Source organism: Tamandua tetradactyla, chromosome 8 (genome assembly GCF_023851605.1).
Source record: "Tamandua tetradactyla isolate mTamTet1 chromosome 8, mTamTet1.pri, whole genome shotgun sequence".
Lineage (NCBI taxonomy): Eukaryota > Metazoa > Chordata > Mammalia > Pilosa > Myrmecophagidae > Tamandua > Tamandua tetradactyla.
This window is the reverse complement of record NC_135334.1, coordinates 112,111,497-112,130,929: the sequence shown is the minus strand read 5'-3', so window position 1 is coordinate 112,130,929 and position 19,433 is coordinate 112,111,497. Positions and strand designations below refer to the sequence as shown.

Sequence of the window (19,433 nt, the reverse complement as noted above, 5' to 3'; positions counted from 1 at the left end):
ACTATTCCCCAAAGGGGACTAGATTGTTTATTCTTACGAATAATCTTTTTCTACTATATAGCTCATTCTGGGTCCCTGGAGATATGCACTGTGTAAAACACGGCTCACCATAGAAACATGCATGTACACAATTTTGTCTGGTCATGTGCCTTATTTACCAACCATCACTGGCTCTAATTCCTGTCCTCAGGCTCCCCTGGGATGGCTGGGATTTGAAGTCTCCCGTTGTTCTTCTGGTTTTAAAACTCAGCCTATGGCTGAATCTTGGTATGGGTTTTGATTATGCTCCTAAATCCTGACCAGGACCTCTTTCTCACTTTTTGTTTTGCTATTTCTGTTAAAAATAACAGTTAAAACTGAAGCTGTCCTCTTAGCATGAGTTGATTCCCCAGTCTACCTCCTCTTTCTTTCCCTAAACAACTGCTATCTGTGCTCCATTTATCTGTTCTGTATACCTGGATTTTCATATATTTCACTTTTTTTGGAGTTGAAATCACTTGATTTTCAGGGGCTCTTCTGGCTATTCTCTGAAAGAAATTAAAAAAAAACAAAACACAAACAAGAGCTAAGATCCAAATGTGGTTCTCAAAGTTTGATACCTGGCCCAACAGTGTAAGCATAGCTGGGAACTTGTTAGAAATGAAAAGTCTCTAGTCACCCCAGACCTACCAAATCAGAAACTCTGATGGGAAGCTCTGTGTTTTAACAAACCCTCCAGGTAATTGTTATACACACTAGTCTAAAGGAAAAGAGGATGCCTAAAAAATGTTTTTAACAAAATGAGGCATCTCATTAAGAAGAATTAAGTATATATTACTGACAGGATATTCTGTGTAATGATAAAAGCAATCGCAAAATCACAGATATAGTATAATTTCTGTAAAAAAAAATTAGTACATTTCCATATGAAAAATTCCCAGAAAATTACACACCAAACTGTTAGCAGTGGTTACCTCAGGGTAAATACAATTTTCTCTTCCTTTATGAATATATGCAATTTTAATAATATATAATATTATTTTATAATTTTTTTTAATGGTTAATCGAGATATCTTTCACTACTCTCTGGCAAAACTCCAAGGGGAGAATTAACTCAGTATTCAGTAGACTTCAGTGTCTGGACTAATCAAACTTTATGATGCTTTAGGGAATTGTAGAGGAAGTGAGGCAGAGATAGTGCTCAGTGCTCCATGACTCAATCAGTACTTCTATGTAAAGTACTGTTCCGGGAAATGACAGTTCATACAGCCTGAGAGATTCTGGCTTTCTTAAATAAGCCAACTTAAAAATAAGGGGATGCTGGGGTTTTAATTAGAAACTTAAGAGTTCTCTTGGAAGACATCAAATTATTTCTGGGAAACTTTTCTTTGTTGTAGAAATTGTGTGCTTAAGTGGTCCATTTTTTCATTCCCCTTCCTGACCTGGCAGTCGTTCCACAATTACCTTCACCCTTCATCAATTTGATTCCATGTATGCACAGCAAATACATAGAGCAAACTAGGAAAGTAAAATAGATTGGAGGTAAATGATCCAGGGCAAGATAAAGAGAAGGTAGACTAGAGGTGAGTGTGTACACATTGTCCAACATCAAATCAGTTCCTAATAAACATGCTTTAGCTTATGATGCATCCTGGGAAATACTGAGGCTTCCATGAGTTTCCCTCAGGAAATCACTCAATTCTTTGTATTAGATGCATTAAATGCATTCATAAAGGACTCCAAAGTGTTCTACCTATATTATCATCATTCACAGAGGCTACTCAGCACGATTTGCACAAATCATCACACTCTTCACTGCCCTGCTGATGGTTACAATCATGTGGATTTGACAGAAAAAGAAAATATAAGTTGTCTCCCTTAGCATGGATGTTGCCCCAGAAGCTAGGGACATTTGGTAAGAAAAGCTTTCAGTAACCTTTAATAATTAAGTGGTTAATCTTCACTAAAGGAAAAACTACTTGCGCTAGTGGCCCTCCTACTTTGAGCTACATTGTGAAAAGTTATACATTTTTTTCTATCAGGATACTCTCTATCTTTGGAAACTTAACTACACCAGAAGACAAGAAATCACCAATGCCCCCATGTTCTAGTTTACTAGCTGCTGGAATGCAATACACCAGAGACAGACTGGCTTTCAATAAAAGGGGATTTTTTAGTTAACATATATTTCTTCAGAGGAAAGGCAGCTAACTTTCAACTGAGGTTCTTTCTTACATGGGAAGGCACAGGGCAATCTCTGCTGGCCTTTTTTCCAGGCCTCTGGGTTCCAACAACTTGGAGATGCTTTCTGCATCTCCAAAGGCATGGGCTGAGCTGCAAGTGCACCTTGCCCAGTGCTCTGTTGAGCTCTCTCATTTAAGCACCAGCCAATTAAATCAAACATCATTCATTGCAGCAGGCACATCTCCTAGCCGACTGCCAATGTAATCAGCAACAGATGAGGTTCACATGCCATTGGCTCAAGTCCACAGCAACAGAACTAGGCACCTTCACCTGGCCAAGTTGACACCTGAATCTAACTACCACACCCCAATACTTTCAATGCTGTACGAAGAGAAAATTATTTTGTAGATTGGTGGCTGTTTTGAAAAGCACGTCACTTTCTGTAGTTCTACTTCATATGGTGTTTCAGCTTAAAAAACTGATTCACAATGTTGTTAAATGGTAGAAAGGAAACCAAACCCAGTGCTTAGACTTCAACAAGAGCACAGACCCTGTAATCAGAGTTTGAATCCCACCTCTAATATATACCAGATTTGGAGCCAATGACTCCTCTTCTTTAAACCTCAATGTCCTTATCAATAAAATCATAATAAAAAAAACTCTAGTTTACAGATTACTGCAGGATCAAAAGTATATTGGGATCCTAGAACAGTACCTGGCTCTCAAGAGATGCTAGTTTCAGTTCCCTTATAAAGATCTTTAAAAAATAAAGAAAGAGACTTCTGGAGAAGATGGCGGCTTAGTAAGATGCGCGGGTCTTAGTTCCTCCTCCAGAACAGCAACTAAAGAAACAGAAACAATACGAAACAGCTCCCAGAGCCACGACAGAGACCAAAAAGACAGCGTACCCCATTCTGGAACGGCTGAACGGGCAGGGAGAATCCGCTGCGGTGAGATACCCGAGGGGTGCGTGCTTTCCCGGCTGGGGCAGCTGGCGACTGGGGTCCCCTCCACGCACGTGGGTCCCTGGTCTGACTGGGAACATTGGATAGTGGGGCCCTCCCGCCACGCTTGGCATCTCGGGCCAGCTGGGCAATTTGGACCGGCACTCCCCCAAGCCGCAGTGGCCGGCGACTCCCCTCCACACGCGGTTTCCCAGGCCGACTACGAGATTCGGATTGGCAAGTTAAAGGAGCCACAGCATCTTTTACTGGTGGGACCCGCAGACAGACGAGCGCCACGAGCGCCACCTACTGGGCAGGAAAAGAAAAACAGAGCCCAGAGATTTCACAGAAAAACCTTTCAACCAGCTGGGTCCCACACCCAGGGAAAGCTGATCAAATGCCCAGACACCAGCAGAAAATAATGGATGATGCTCGGAAAATTGAAGATATGGCCCAGTCAAAGGAACAAACCAATAGTTCAAATGAGATACAGGAGCTGAGACAACTAATGCTGAATATACGAACAGAAATGGAAAAACTCTTCAAAAACCAAATCAATAAATTGAGAGAGGACATGAAGAAGACATGGGCTGAACAAAAAGAAGAAATAGAAAATCTGAAAAAACAAATCACAGAACTTATGGGAGTGAAGGACAAGGTAGAAAAGATGGAAAAAACAATGGATACCTACAATGGTAGATTTAAAGAAACAGAAGCTACAATTAGTGAACTGGAGGATGGAATATCTGAATTCCAAAAAGAAACAGAAACTATCCGGAAAAGAATGGAAAAATTTGAACAGGGTATCAGGGAACTCAAGGACAATGTGAATCGCACAAATATACGTGTTGTGGGTGTCCCAGAAGGAGAAGAGAAGGGAAAAGGAGGAGAAAAACTAATGGAAGAAATTATCACTGAAAATTTCCCAACTCTTATGAAAGACCTAAATTTACAGATCCAAGAAGTGCAGCGCACCCCAAAGAGAATAGACGCAAACAGGCATTCTCCAAGACACTTACTAGTTAGAATGTCAGAGGTCAAAGAGAAAGAGAGGATCTTGAAAGCAGCAAGAGAAAAACAATCTGTCACATACAAGGGAAACCCAATAAGACTATGTGTACATTTCTCAGCAGAAACCATGGAAGCTAGAAGACAGTGGGATGATATATTTAAATTATTAAAAGAGAAAAATTGCCAACCAAGACTTCTATATCCAGCAAAATTGTCCTTCAAAAATGAAGGAGAAATTAAAACATTTATAGACAAAAAGTCACTGAGAGAATTTGTGACCAAGAGACCAGCTCTGCAAGAAATACTAAAGGGAGCACTAGAGTCAGATACGAAAAGACAGAAGAGAGAGGTATGGAGTAAAGTGTAGAAAGAAGGAAAATCAGGTATGATATATATAATACAAAAGCCAAAATGGTAGAGGAAAATGTTATCCAAACAGTAATAACACTAAAAGTTAATGGACTGAATTCCCCAATCAAAAGACATAGACTGGCAGAATGGATTACGACCCAGCAATACCACTGTTAGGTATCTACTCAAAGGACTTAAGGGCAAAGACACAGATGGACATTTGCACACCAGTATTTATAGCAGCATTATCTACAATTGCAAAGGGATGGAAACAGCCAAAATGTCCATCAACAGACGAGTGGCTAAACAAACTGTGGTATATACATACGATGGAATATTATGCAGCTTTAAGACAGGATAAACTTATGAAGCATGTAATAACATGGATGGACCTAGAGAACATTATGCTGAGTGAGTCTAGACAAAAACTAAAGGACAAATACTGTATGGTCCCACTGATGTGAACCGACATTCGAGAATCAACTTGGAATATATCATTGGTAACAGAGTCCAGCTGGAGTTAGAAACAGGGTAAGATAATGGGTAACTGGAGCTGAAGGGATACAGATTGTGCAACAGGACTAGATACAAAAACTCAAAAATGGACAGCACAATAATACCTAATTGTAATGTAACTATGTTAAAACCCTGAATGAAGCTGCACCTGAAATATAGTTTTTTGTTTGTTTGTTTGTATCTTTTGTTTTTGTTTTTTTCTTTTTCCTTTTTACATATATATATTTTTTTATTATTATTATTTTAATTCTCTTCTCTATATTAACATTCTATATCTTTTTCTGCTGTTTTTCTAGTTCTTTTCCTAAATCGATGCAAATGTACTAAGAAATGATGATCATACATCTATGTGATGATACTAAGAATTACTGAGTGCATATGTAGAATGGAATGATTTCTAAATGTTATGTTAATTTCTTTTCTTTTTTTTGATTAATAAAAAAAAATTTTAAAAAAAAGAATGAAAAAAATAAAGAAAGATAGAAAAATAAAATCATACTCCTTTCCCTACTTAATTCTGAGAGGCTTTGACAGTCAGGGAAAGCCAGCTGGCAGCAGCTAGTACAAAAGTAAGTGTCTCGGCAGGAGAAGGGAGTCTGAGTTAGTCATAATCCCTCCAGCATGTTCAGTTTCCAGTCCACCCCCACCCTGGTATGGTGTCTCCCAGAATATCAACCCTCCAGCCTCCTACATCTTGCAGAAAAATCTGACAGGCTTAAACCCTTTCTGAGACCAGACTCCAACTCATGAGGACAAAGGCATTCTCAGTGGCAGCTGGCTCCTGTAAGTGCAGGAGAGATGAGATACTAGTGCTGAACACCAATTGGATGGGTCTCAATCCTGTTCCAGACTCCAGCATTACACTGATCAGCATCTCAGATGATTCTGGCTAGATATAATGGACACACAGGACAGAAGCCTCAAAGGCTTGGTAAAGGAAGACTAAAAATGTACTTGTCTGCATTCAGGGAAAATGATTATGTGTTATAAGTCATCAAATAAAAAAAGGGAAAAATAGATGACATTTCTAGGCATATTAGAACTGTACCTTGTTTTTGAAGGGCAGATATAACTAAATCTTAATGCAATTTTCACACAGATGATCATTAACATCTTTCCAACTTAGCTCCAAGAGAGTAAAATGCTTGGGGTACCAACACCCAATCTCCAAACAATACTTACTTTAGGATCTGAGCTCTTGAATTTTAACCTTTCCACCAACTCAATCATAGCTGCCTTCAGTCCGCCTGAGTCCTTGCTCTAGAAGAAAGAAAAGTCAGGGGTCAGTAGGCAGCATTTTGCTGCTCTCTCAAACACGAACAGCATTTCCAAGGACAATACAAAGGAAAGCAGGAAGCAGCTTTTTCTTATCATCCAAGAGTACTGAACTATTAAGGAGAGCTGGATTGCCCTTCCTCCCCTTCTCTACGGACAAAGAGGGTTGGGACATAAATTGACCAGTCAATCTATGAGAGAATTTTTTGAATGAAAATTAAACATAATTTGTATAGTCTGACTCACTGCTTCATCATAGGGCTCCACTGTGCCAGTGTTCACTGAAGGCCAAGGCGCTATAAAAGAGATTTCCATCCAGGATGTCTATTTTATAACTAGTAATTTTTATTTTGAACCTCTATATGTCAAACACAGAAGTGTGCAACATTTTCATAAAAATAAAAACAAAGACCAAATCCTGGGCTTTAATTAGAAGTGTATTATAATATACTGGTTAAGAGCACAAGTTTTTTTTGCTTTGTTTTGTTTACTTCTTAAAAATTCATTTATTTTGAAATAAATTCAAACTTACAGAAAAGTTGAAAACATAATAGAAAAGAAAACACACAGAACTCCAATATACCCCCATCCATATCCCCAGTGAGATACCCAATGACTAGCAATTTGCCACATTTTTTATATTATTTTATCTATCTATCCATCCATCTATATAGCTTATGTATCATTTATCCTTTAAACCTTTGAAAGTAAGTGGCATGCATCATGGTCCTCTAATATACTGCTTCCATGTATACTTCCTGAGAACAAGGACATTTACTTATATAACCATAAGAAGAAAAGCTATCAAGTTCAAGAAATTTTATAATAAAATAAAGTATATAATCCATATTTCAGTTTCTTCAGTTGTCCCAATAAAATTGTTTTGGGCATTTTTCTTCTCCATTATTAGTTCCAGTCCAGGATCATATATTATATTTAATTGTCACTGCCTCCTTAGTCTATCTTTCTCTTTAAAACTGAGAGCACAAGTTTTTGAGTCAGACAAATAAGATTTCAAATTGGGGGACTGTTAATTTACCTGACTAACCTCAGGTAAATTATTAAATTTTTCAGAACCTTCTCCCCCTACTATAAAATGGGATAAGTAATGGGCTATTTTTAGACTTAACTGAAATAGTGTTTGTAAAGCTAGTAGTACATTATGTGACACATTGTAAATGCTTGATAAATGTCACTTGCTATTATTATTGTTATTGCAATATAATAATTTAGAGCAGCACAGTTCAATAAAAATGTAATGGAATTCCCAAATGCAAGCCACATACGTAATTTTAAATTTTGTAGTACCCACAACAAAAAAAAGTAAAAACACATAGAATTAATTTCAATAATATATTTTACTTATTGACTTAACATAACCAAAATGTTATCATTGCAATGTATAATTTCAACATGCGATTTTTTTATTATGCTTTTTATTCCTGCACTAAGTCTTTGAAACCCAATATGTATTTAATACACAATTCAATCTGTACTAGTCACATTTCAAGTACTCCATAGCCACATGTGGCTAGTGGCTACTGTATTGGTCAGCACAGATTTAAAGCAAAGACAATGTTCAGATTCAAATCCCAACTCTACTAATCACTGTGTGATATTAGGCAAGACACTTAGCCTTTCTGTGCTTGGGGCTAAGAACAGTACCTATTTTAGAGGTTTGTTGTAAGATTAAATGATTTAATACATGCCAGGTGCTTAGAATAGGGCCTGGTACATGATAAATACAACATAACTATAAGATATTTTTATCTTGTTGTCTGTCTCACTCATGATGCTGTCAGTTCCTTAAGGGAAAGAATACATCTTTCGTCTCTGTATCTCTTTCATTTCTGTACCAATCATCAGGATGTTTTACCTGGTGCCTGATGCTCCTTTTATCCAGGGTATGGACAGATAAGTAAAAAAATAGAATAAAATAAGGATTAAAAAAGTAAATAAACAATAAACGGAGAAAAACGGTAAAAATTGGGTAGACTGAAATACTGTGGGTCAATGAGGAGGACGGGTAAGGGGTATGGGATGTATGAGTTCTTTTTTCTTTTTATTTCTTCTTCTGGAGTGATGAAAATGTTCCAAAAATGATTATGGTGGAGAATACACAACTATGTGATGATATTGTGAGCTACTGATTGTATAATATGGTTGGACTGTATATGTGTGGATATTTCTAAAGAAAAATCTTATATATATATATTATATATATATATATATAATATATATAAGAAGTTTTAAAAAAGTGTGCTCAACGTGGGATAGAAATCCCACGGGACTTGGCATCAAGGGATTGAGAGAGCCTTCTTGACCAATAGGGGAAAGAGAGAAATGAGACAAAATAAAGTTTCAGTGGCTGAGAGATTTCAAACAGAATTGTGAGGTTATCGTGGAGGCTATTCTTATGCTTTGTATAGATACCTTTTTGGTTTATGGTGTATTAGAGTAGCTAGAGGGAAGTACCACCTGAAACCATTGAGCTGTGTTCCAGTAGCCTTAATTCTTGAAGATAATTGTATAACAATATGGCTTTTACAGTTTGACTGCGTGACTGTGAAAATCTTGTGTCTGATGCTCCTTTTATCTAGGGTATGTCAGATGAGTAAAAATTATGGATGGAGAATGAACAAATAATAGGGGGACAAAGGTTAAAATAAATTGGGTAGATGGAAATGTTGGTGGTCAATGGGAGGGGGGTGGAGGGTGTGATATATGTAAGATTTTTCTTTTTTCTTATTTCTTTTTCCAGAACGATACAAATGTTCTGAAAAATGATCATACTGATGAATGCACAACTATGTGGTGATACTGTGAGCCACTGATTGTAAACCATGTATGGAACATTTTTTTTTTTAATTAACAGAAAGAAAAAAAAATTAACACAACATTTAGAAATCATACCATTCTACGTATGCACTCAGTAATTCTTAACATCATCACATAGATGCATGATCGTTTCTTAGTACATTTGCATCGGTTTAGAGGAACTAGCAACACAACAGAAAAAGATATAAAATGTTAATATAGAGGAAAGAAATAAAAATAGTAATAATAGTAAAAAAAAAAACTCTATAGCTCAGATGCAGCTTCATTCAGTGTTTTAACATGATTGCTTTACACTTAGGTTTTATTGTGCTGTCCATTTTTGAGTTTTTGTATCTAGTCCTGTTACACAGTCTGTATCCCTTCAGCTTCAATTACCCATTATCTTACCCTGTTTCTAACTACTGCTGGACTCTGTTACCAATGAAATATTTCAAGTTTATTCTCGAATGTCCGTTCACATCAGTGGGACCATACAGTATTTGTCCTTTAGTTTTTGGCTGGACTCACTTGGCATAATATTCTCTAGGTACATCCATGTTATTACATGCTTCATAAGTTTATCTTGTCTTAAAGCTGCATAATATTCCATCGTATGTATATACCACAGTTTGTTTAGCCATTCTTCTGTTGATGGACATTTTGGCTGTTTCCATCTCTTTGCAATTGTAAATAACGCTGCTATAAACATTGATGTGCAAATGTCCGTTTGTGTCTTTGTCCTTAAGTCCTTTGAGTAGATACCTAGCAATGGTATTGCTGGGTCATATGGCAATTCTATATTCAGCTTTTTGAGGAACCGCCAAACTGCCTTCCACAGTGGTTGCACCAATTGACATTCCCACCAACAGTGGATAAGTGTGCCTCTTTCTCCGCATCCTCTCCAGCACTTGTCATTTTCTGTTTTGTTGATAATGGCCATTCTGGTGGGTGTGAGACGGTATCTCATTGTGGTTTTGATTTGCATTTCTCTAATGGCCAGGGACATTGAGCATCTCTTCATGTGCCTTTTGGCCATTTGTATTTCCTCTTCTGATAGGTGTCTGTTCAAGTCTTTTTCCCATTTTGTAATTGGGTTAGCTGTCTTTTTGTTGTTAGGTTGAACAATCTCTTTATAAATTCTGGATACTAGACCTTTATCTGATATGTCATTTCCAAATATTGTCTCCCATTGTGTAGGCTGTCTTTCTACTTTCTTGATGAAGTTCTTTGATGCACAAAAGTGTTTAATTTTGAGGAGCTCCCATTTATTTATTTCCTTCTTCAGTGCCCTTGCTTTAGGTTTAAGGTCCATAAAACCGCCTCCAATTGTAAGTTTCATAAGGTATCTCCCTAAATTTTCCTCTAACTGTTTTATGGTCTTAGACCTATGTTTAGATCTTTGATCCATTTTGAGTTAACTTTTGTATAGGGTGTGAGAGATGGGTCTTCTTTCATTCTTTTGCATATGGATATCCAGTTCTCTAGGCACCATTTATTGAAGACACTGTTCTGTCCCAGGTGAGTTGGCTTGACTGCCTTATCAAAGATCAAATGTCCATAGATGAGAGGGTCTATATCTGAGCACTCTATTCGATTCCATCGGTCGATATATCTATCTTTATGCCAATACCATGCTGTTTTGACCACTGTGGCTTCATAATATGCCTTAAAGTCCGGCAGCACGAGACTTCCAGCTTCATTTTTTCCCTCAAGATGTTTTTAGCACTTCGGGGCACCCTGCCCTTCCAGATAAATTTGCTTATTGGTTTTTCTATTTCTGAAAAATAAGTTGTTGGGATTTTGATGGGTATTGCATTGAATCTGTAAATCAATTTAGGTAGGATTGACATCTTAACTATATTTAGTCTTCCAATCCATGAACACGGTATGCCCTTCCATCTATTTAGGTCTTCTGTGATTTCTTTTAACAGTTTTTTGTAGTTTTCTTTATATAGGTTTTTTGTCTCTTTAGTTAAATTTAATCCTACGTATTTTATTCTTTTAGTTGCAATTGTAAATGGGATTCATTTCTTGATTTCCCCCTCAGCTTGTTCATTACTAGTGTATAGAAATGCTACAGATTTTTGAATGTTGATCTTCTAGCCTGTTACTTTGCTGTACTCATTTATTAGTTCTAGTAATTTTGTTGTGGATTTTTCCGGGTTTTCAACGTATAGTATCATATCGTCTGCACACAGTGATAGTTTTACTTCTTCCTTTCCAACTTTGATGGCTTGTATTTCTTTTTCTTGTCTAATTGCTCTGGCTAGAACCTCCAACACAATGTTGAATAATAGTGGTGATAGTGGACATCCTTGTCTTGTTCCTGATCTTAGGGGGAAAGTTTTCAATTTTTCCCCATTGAGGATGATATTAGTTGTGGGTTTTTCATATATTCCCTCTATCATTTTAAGGAAGCTCCCTTGTATTCCTATCTTTTGAAGTGTTTTCAACAGGAAAGGATGTTGAATCTTGTCAAATGCCTTCTCTGCATCAATTGAGACGATCATGTGATTTTCTGCTTTGATTTGTTGATATGGTGTATTACATTAATTGATTTTCTTATGTTGAACCATCCTTGCATACCTGGGATGAATCCTACTTGGTCATGATGTATAATTCTTTTAATGTGTTGTTGGATACGATTTGCTAGAATTTTATTGAGGATTTTTGCATCTATATTCATTAGAGAGATTGGTCTGTAGTTTTCTTTTTTTGTAATATCTTTGCCTGGTTTTGGTATGAGGGTGATGTTGGCTTCATAGAATGAATTAGGTAGTTTTCCCTCCACTTCGATTTTTTTGAAGAGTTTGAGGAGAATTGGTACTAATTCTTTCTGGAACGCTTGGTAGAATTCACATGTGAAGCCATCTGGTCCTGGACTTTTCTTTTTAGGAAGATTTTGAATGACTAATTCAATTTCTTTACTTGTGATTGGTTTGTTGAGGTCATCTATGTCTTCTTGAGTCAAAGTTGGTTGTTCATGACTTTCCAGGAACCCGTCCATTTCATCTAAATTGTTGTATTTATTAGCGTAAAGTTGTTCACAGTATCCTGTTATTACCTCCTTTATTTCTGTGAGGTCAGTAGTTATGTCCCCTCTTCCATTTCTGATCTTATTTATTTGCATCCTCTCTCTTCTTCTTTTTGTCAATCTTGCTAAGGGCCCATCAATCTTATTGATTTTCTCATAGAACCAACTTCTGGTCTTATTGATTTTCTCTCTTGTTTTCATGTTTTCAATTTCATTTATTTCTGCTCTGATCTTTGTTATTTCTTTCCTTTTGCTTGCTTTGGGATTAGTTTGCTGTTCTTTCTCCAGTTCTTCCAAGTGAACAGTTAATTCCTGCATTTTTGCCTTTTCTTCTTTTCTGATATAGGCATTTAGGGCAATAAATTTCCCTCTTAGCACTGCCTTTGCTGCATCCCATAAGTTTTGATATGTTGTGTTTTCATTTTCATTTGCCTCGAGGTATTTACTAATTTCTCCTGCAATTTCTTCTTTGACCCACTCGTTGTTTAAGAGTGTGTTGTTGAGCCTCCAGGTATTTGTGAATTTTCTGGCATTCCGCCTATTATTGATTTCCAACTTCATTCCTTTATGAGCCGAGAAAGTGTTGTGTATGATTTCAATCTTTTTAAATTTGTTAAGACTTGCTTTGTCACCCAGCATATGGTCTATCTTTGAGAATGAACCATGAGCACTTGAGAAAAAGGTGTATCCTGCTGTTGTGGGATGTAATGTCCTATAAATGTCTGTTAAGTCTAGCTCCTTTATAGTAATATTCAGATTCTCTATTTCTTTATTGATTCTCTGTCTAGATGTTCTGTCCATTGATGAGAGTGGGGAATTGAAGTCCCCACCTATTACGGTATTTGTGTCTATTTCCCTTTTCAGTGTTTGCAGTGTATTCCTCACGTATTTTGGGGCATTCTGGTTCGGTGCGTAAATATTTATGATTGTTATGTCTTCTTGTTTAATTGTTCCTTTTATTAGTATATAGTGTCCTTCTTTGTCTCTTTTAACTGTGTTACATTTGAAGTCTAACTTGTTGGATATTAGTATAGCCACTCCTGCTATTTTCTGGTTGTTATTTGCATGAAATATCTTTTCCAAACCTTTCACTTTCAACCTATGTTTTTCTTTGGGTCTAAGATGTGTTTCCTGTAGACAGCATATAGAAGGATCCTGTTTTTTAATCCATTCTGCCATTCTATGTCTTTTGATTGGGGAATTCAGTCCATTAACATTTAGTGTTATTACTGTTTGGATAATATTTTCCTCTAACATTTTGCCTTTTGTATTATATATATCATATCTGACTTTCCTTCTTTCTACACTCTTCTCCATACCTCTCTCCTCTGTCTTTTCGGTTCTGACTCTAGTGCTCCCTTTAGTATTTCTTGCAGAGCTGGTCTCTTGGTCACAAATTCTCTCAGTGACTTTTTGTCTGAGAATGTTTTAATTTCTCCCTCATTTTTGAAGGACAATTTTGCTGGATATAGGAATCTTTGTTGGCAGTTTTTCTCTTTTAGTATTTTAAATATATCATTCCACTGTCTTCTAGCTTCCATAGTTTCTGCTGAGAAATCTACACATAATCTTATTGGGTTTCCCTTGTATGTGATGGATTGTTTTTCTCTTGCTGCTTTCAAGATCCTCTCTTTCTCTTTGACCTCTGACATTCTAACTAGTAAGTGTCTTGGAGAACGCCTATTTGGGTCTAATCTCTTTGGGGTGCGCTGCACTTCTTGGATCTGTAATTTTAGGTCTTTCATAAGAGTTGGGAAATTTTCTGTGAAAATTTCTTCCATTAGTTTTTCTCCTCCTTTTCCCTTCTCTTTTCCTTCTTGGACACCCACAACACGTATATTTGTGTGCTTCATATTGTCCTTGAGTTCCCTGATACCCTGTTCAAATTTTTCCATTCTTTTCCCGATAGTTTCTGTTTTTGGAATTCAGATGTTCCATCCTCCAAATCACTAATTCTATCTTCTGTCTTTTTGAATCTATCATTGTAGGTATCCATTGTTTTTTCTATCTTTTCTACTTTGTCCTTCACTTCCATAAGTTCTGTGATTTGTTTTTTTAGTTTTTCTATTTCTTCTTTATGTTCAGCCCATGTCTTCTTCATGTCCTCCCTCAATTTATTGATTTCGTTTTTGAAGAGGTTTTCCATTTCTGTTTGTATATTCAGCATTAGTTGTCTCAGCTCCTGTATCTCATTTCAACTATTGGTTTGTTCCTTTGACTGGGCCATATTTTCAATTATTTGAGCATGATCCGTTATCTTCTGTTGGCGTCTGCGCATTTAGACAGATTTCCCTGGGTATTGGATCCAAAAGTTTGGAAGATTTTTCTGTGAAATCTCTGGGTTCTGTTTTTCTTATCCTGCCCTGTAGGTGGCGCTCGTGGTACACGTTTGTCTGCGGGTCCCACCAGTAAAAGGTGCTGTGGAACCTTTAACTTTGGAAAACTCTCGCCGTCTGGGAGGTTCGCTAGCCGAAGCGGCTTGGAAGAGTGCGTGCCGGCCTGGGGTCCGAACGCGGGGAGGGTCGCTGGCCGCCGCAGCCCAGGAAAGCGCCCGTCCGAATTTCCTAGTCGGCCCTGGGCGACAAGCGTGGCGGGAGGGTGCCAGCGGCAGCGGCCCACCCGGAAGAGTGCACGTTCCCGGGGAGTCACAGGTTTGGAAGGGGCCTCCCCCACCCATCACCGTTCTCCGCGGCCTGGGGATTTCCGATCCAATTCTCTCAGTTGGTCCGGGGGGCCGCGCGTGGTGTGGGCGCCAGCCGCCGCGGTTTGAGGGGACCGCCTGTCCAATTCTCCCAGCCGGCCCGGGAAGGGGGAAGGGAGTGACTCCGGCCGCTTGCCGCCCTGCCCAGTGAAGCCCGCGCCCCTCGGCGATCTCACCCGAGCGGCTTCTCTCAGCCAGCCAGCCATTCCAGGATGGGGTACGCTGTCTTTTTTTATCTCTGTTGTGGCTTTGGGAGCTGTTCTGTATCGTTTCTACTCCCCTAGTAGCTGTCCTGGAGAAGAAACTAAGATCCGCGCGTCTTACTAAGCTGCCATCTTCTCCCCAGTGCTGGTCTCTTGGTCACAAATTCTCTCAGTGACTTTTTGTCTGAGAATGTTTTAATTTCTCCCTCATTTATGAAGGACAATTTTGCTGTATATAGGAGTCTTGGTTGGCAGTTTTTCTCTTTTAGTAACTTAAATATATCATCCCACTGTCTTCTAGCTTCCATGGTTTCTGCTGAGAAATCTACACATAGTCTTATTGGGTTTCCCTTGTATGTGATGGATTGCTTCTCTCTCGCTGCTTTCAAGATCCTCTCTTTCTCTTTGACCTCTGACATTCTAACTAGTAAGTGTCTTGGGGAACGCCTATTTGGGTCTAATCTCTTTGGGGTGCGCTGCACTTCTTGGATCTGTAATTTTAGGTCTTTCATAAGAGTTGGGAAATTTTCAGTGATAATTTCTTCCATTAGTTTTTCTCCTCCTTTTCCTTTCTCTTCTCCTTCTGGGACACCCACAGCACGTATATTTGTGCGATTCACATTGTCCTTGAGTTCCCTGATACCCCGTTCTAATTTTTCCATTCTTTTCCAGATAGTTTCTGTTTGTTTTTGGAATTCAGATGTTCCATCCTCCAAATCACTAATTCTATCTTCTGTCTCTTTAAATCTATCATTGTAGGTATCCATTGTTTTTCCATCTTTTCTACTTTATCCTTCACTTACATAAGCTCTGTGATTTGTTTTTTTCAGTTTTTCTATTTCTTTTTTTTGATCAGCCCATGTCTTCTTCATGTCCTCCCTCAATTTATCGATTTCGTTTTTGAAGAGTTTTTCCATTTCTGTTCGTATATTCAGCATTAGTTGTTTCAGCTCCTGTATCTCATTTGAACTATTGGTTTGTTCCTTTGACTGGGCCATATTTTCAATTTTCTGAGCGTGATCCGTTATCTGCTGCTGGCGTAATCTGGGCATTTAGTCAGATTTCCCTGGGTGTTGGACCCCACAAGTTGAAAGATTTTTCTGTGAAATCTCTGGGTTCTGTTTTTCTTATCCTGCCCAGTAGGTGGCGCTCGTGGCACACGTTTGTCTACGGGTTCCACCAGTGAAAGTTCTGTGGGTCCTTTAACTCTGGATAACTCTCACCGTAGGGGAGGTTCGGCAGCTGAAGCGTCTTGGAAGAGTGCCAGCCAGCCCGGGGGTCTGAACGCGGGGAGGGTCGCCGGCCGCCGCAGCATGGGAGAGCGCCCGACCAAATTTCCTATTCGGCCCGGGGCGCCAAGCATGGCGGGAGGGCGCCAGCCGCCGCAGCCCGGGAGAGTGCACTGTTCCCAGTCAGACCTGGGATTCACGTGTTTGGAAGGGACCCCCCGGTTACCGTTCTCCGCAGTCTGGGGATTTCCGACCCAACTCTCTCAGTTGGTCCGGGGGGCCTCGCATGGTGGGTGCGCCAACCGCCGCGGCCCAAGGGGACCGCCTCCCCAATTCTGCCAACTGGCCTGGGAAGGAGGAAGGGAGGGACTCCGGCCGCTTGCCATCCCGCCCGGGAAAGCCTGCGCCCCTCGGTGATCTCACCGGAGCTGTTTCTCCCAGACAGTCAGCCATTCCAGGATTGGGTACGCCGTCCCTTTGATCTCCGTCGTGGCTCCGGGAGCTGCTCTGTATTGTCTCCACTCCCCCAGTAGCTGTTCTGGAGGAGGAAAGGTGAGGGTGGCAAGGCTGTCGAGGCCAGTGGCGGAGGAGCCGTTGAAGGCGGAAGAGGGCACGGTGGTGGTTGGAGAGCCGCCGGAGCAGGAGGGGGAAGAGGGGAGAGGAGGGCGGGCAGGCCGGCTGTTGCAGGGCATGGGCGCCGCGCGCCGGTCCGGCGGACAAAGAGGGGAGAGGAGGGCAGGCAGGCCGGCTGCTGCGGGGCGTGGGTGCTGCGCGCCGGGCCGGCGGACAAAGAGGGGAGAGCTGGAACATTTTTATGCTAAGATTTATCAATAAAATATATTTTTAAGTGTGCTCAATGAATGAATGAATGACCATACAACCTTAAGTTATGAATGTCCTAATAATAATACATGTATGTAGCACAATCTAGAATCACATAAATTAGTTTATTTTCTTATTTCAACAGCTCTGTAGGATAGGGCAGGCTCAACGCCTTCAATTTCTCAGTGAGGGAAAATGAAATATGAAGAGGTTAAATGACTCCCATATTTACAGGAAAAGGAACAACAAGGGAAGCAAAAGTATAAACAAATACTACAAATATTTCTTACTCGAAACTGGCTTAACAACTAGTAGTAAGATATTTTTCAAATTTTCAGAATCAATTTCATTTCATTCAAAACAAGAAATACTAGTTATGAACCCACTACATTAATCAAAATATACTAAAGGTTAAATCCTTTTCCTCTATAACTTCACTTCCCTCCCAAATTGATAGTTTTTAAATCTGATGTAGTATGACTAAGGCTGATATCTGCTTTAGATTTGCTCTCTAAACACAGCTTAGATCACATTTCTATTCTAACTGCAGTTCTAAATTTTAATAATTTCTATTTCTTAAAATTATTATTTACAATTCCCCTAATTTCACCAATTTCGAGTCTTAATGAGTGGTCTCCCACTAACTATATAGCTAGGGAAAATAATCTAGAGATCACATACTAGGGAGTGGGTAAAACCCAAAGTACATAAAAAAGGGTTAAGCTGCCAGACATAATCTTGCTTTTATGAGATCATCAGACAACAAAGTCTGTCTGATGACATCATTCCTCTAACCTGCTTCTTGTTGGCTGAACAAGCAGGACACTTGTCCCTGGAAAGCTCTTTCTCAACATCCCACCTGACAGCACCCATTTTAAGCTCTTCAGCAAGAACCCTGGTGTTTTATAACTTTCCCAGTGGCTCTAGAGACAGAAAGGATGCACCAAACTGTGCCTTAAATCCTTCAGAAAAGAAACAGAATGATGAAGAAATCCCTAAAAAGCTGTCAGTCTGTTTGCAGGCAGATGTGCCTTGTGCGGAGAGATAAGGGAACCCGCAGCCTTCTTTCATTAAAAGGCAGTGTGTCAGGAGAATCCTCCCTCCTTTTCATAAAGCATTAGCAGCACTGCCTACCCAAGGGAGAAACATGAGAAGCACAGTCTTCCATCAGGAAATTTGCCCATTCTATCTCCCCAACCCACTCTTTTTCAGAATTATTCTCAAAGATCATTTGGACTCTACGTTGAGCCTGCTATACACAGCCTGTAAATGGTTGAAGAAAAGCATTCCCAAATGTTTTATTCCCCCATAAAATAAGTAGATGGTCAGAAGGGAGAAGCTCATCTGGGAAGACCTGACCCTGAGAGTTGCAGGCCAGGGATCAGAGAACAAATGGAGGAACTGAGCCCCAAACCCACCCTTTTTCGTTTCCCACACTCCAGTCCCATTTTGTACCCCAAAGGGCTTTGAGCACAGGGTTTAAGTACTGTAAATACCCCTCACAAACAGTCATCTCTTGGCCACACCTGGGACCTAGGGATGTCAGGGGTGCGGTCCGATGACTTGGGAGGATGGACTCAAGAAGAGGCTCTGCAGGCTCTTGAAGTAGGTGCATGATATTTGCCCAGGTAATTCTTGGGTACCAGGTATTTGGAGAATGGTGTATAAGGGACAGGGACGGCCAGGGGAAGGCTAGAGGAGAAGGCCTCTAAAGCAAAGACCTTAAGGTAGAGGTACAAGGTAGTCTGGGTCGAAGGATGGTCTCTGAGCATGGTATTACAAAGTCATAGGGTGCTATTATATTTTAGTTAATTATTTGCTTGCATGATTGTTCTGTAAACTACAACGTCTCTAAAAAATATTTTTATATATATTATGTTTAAATAAGCTTTGAGCTCTTAATATTGAAAAGCAACTAAAAAAAAAAAGGTAACCAGAACAGACAATTGTACTTTCATAGTTCCCCTAAAGAACAGCTGCCTCTGAAACCTGTGTTCTAATTCAGAAGTGGACAACAGTAATAACAAAAGGCAGGATACATATTAGCAAGTATGCCAAGAAGCACCCAACATAAAAGGAAAATAACCACCTATCAAAACAAACTCTTTGCCTAGTTCTGATCTTGAAGACACGTGGTTCCATAAATGGCCAGCATCTATTACGTCAGTCCTTGGGGCAAGCATGAGACTGAGAAGTAAGACTGGCCTGATACCAGCACTTCCCCACCTCAATCCTATTTAATGTATTCCAACAACACAGGGTTCAACGTGAACATATCTTATGTATGTACCTCATCCCTCCCCCAAAATAGCGCAGAATAAAAAGAGAAGTGCTATGTTGTGACACCCACCCCTCAGAATTTGATCA

General features: G+C 39.5%; 1 protein-coding gene across 7 annotated transcripts in view; it reads right to left on the bottom strand.

Moving 5' to 3' along the window:
• TRIM44 (tripartite motif containing 44) overlaps positions 1 to 19,433 on the bottom strand; it is a 197,300-nt gene that overhangs the window by 121,260 nt on the left and 56,607 nt on the right. For 6 of the 7 annotated variants that reach the window (XM_077114420.1, XM_077114421.1, XM_077114422.1 and 3 more), the window contains exon 2: positions 6,168 to 6,245. The exons of the other annotated variant lie outside the window; for it this stretch is intronic. In XM_077114420.1, coding sequence (XP_076970535.1) covers positions 6,168 to 6,245 — 78 coding nt within the window. The remainder of the gene's footprint in view (positions 1 to 6,167; positions 6,246 to 19,433) is intronic. 7 annotated transcript variants of the gene reach the window in all.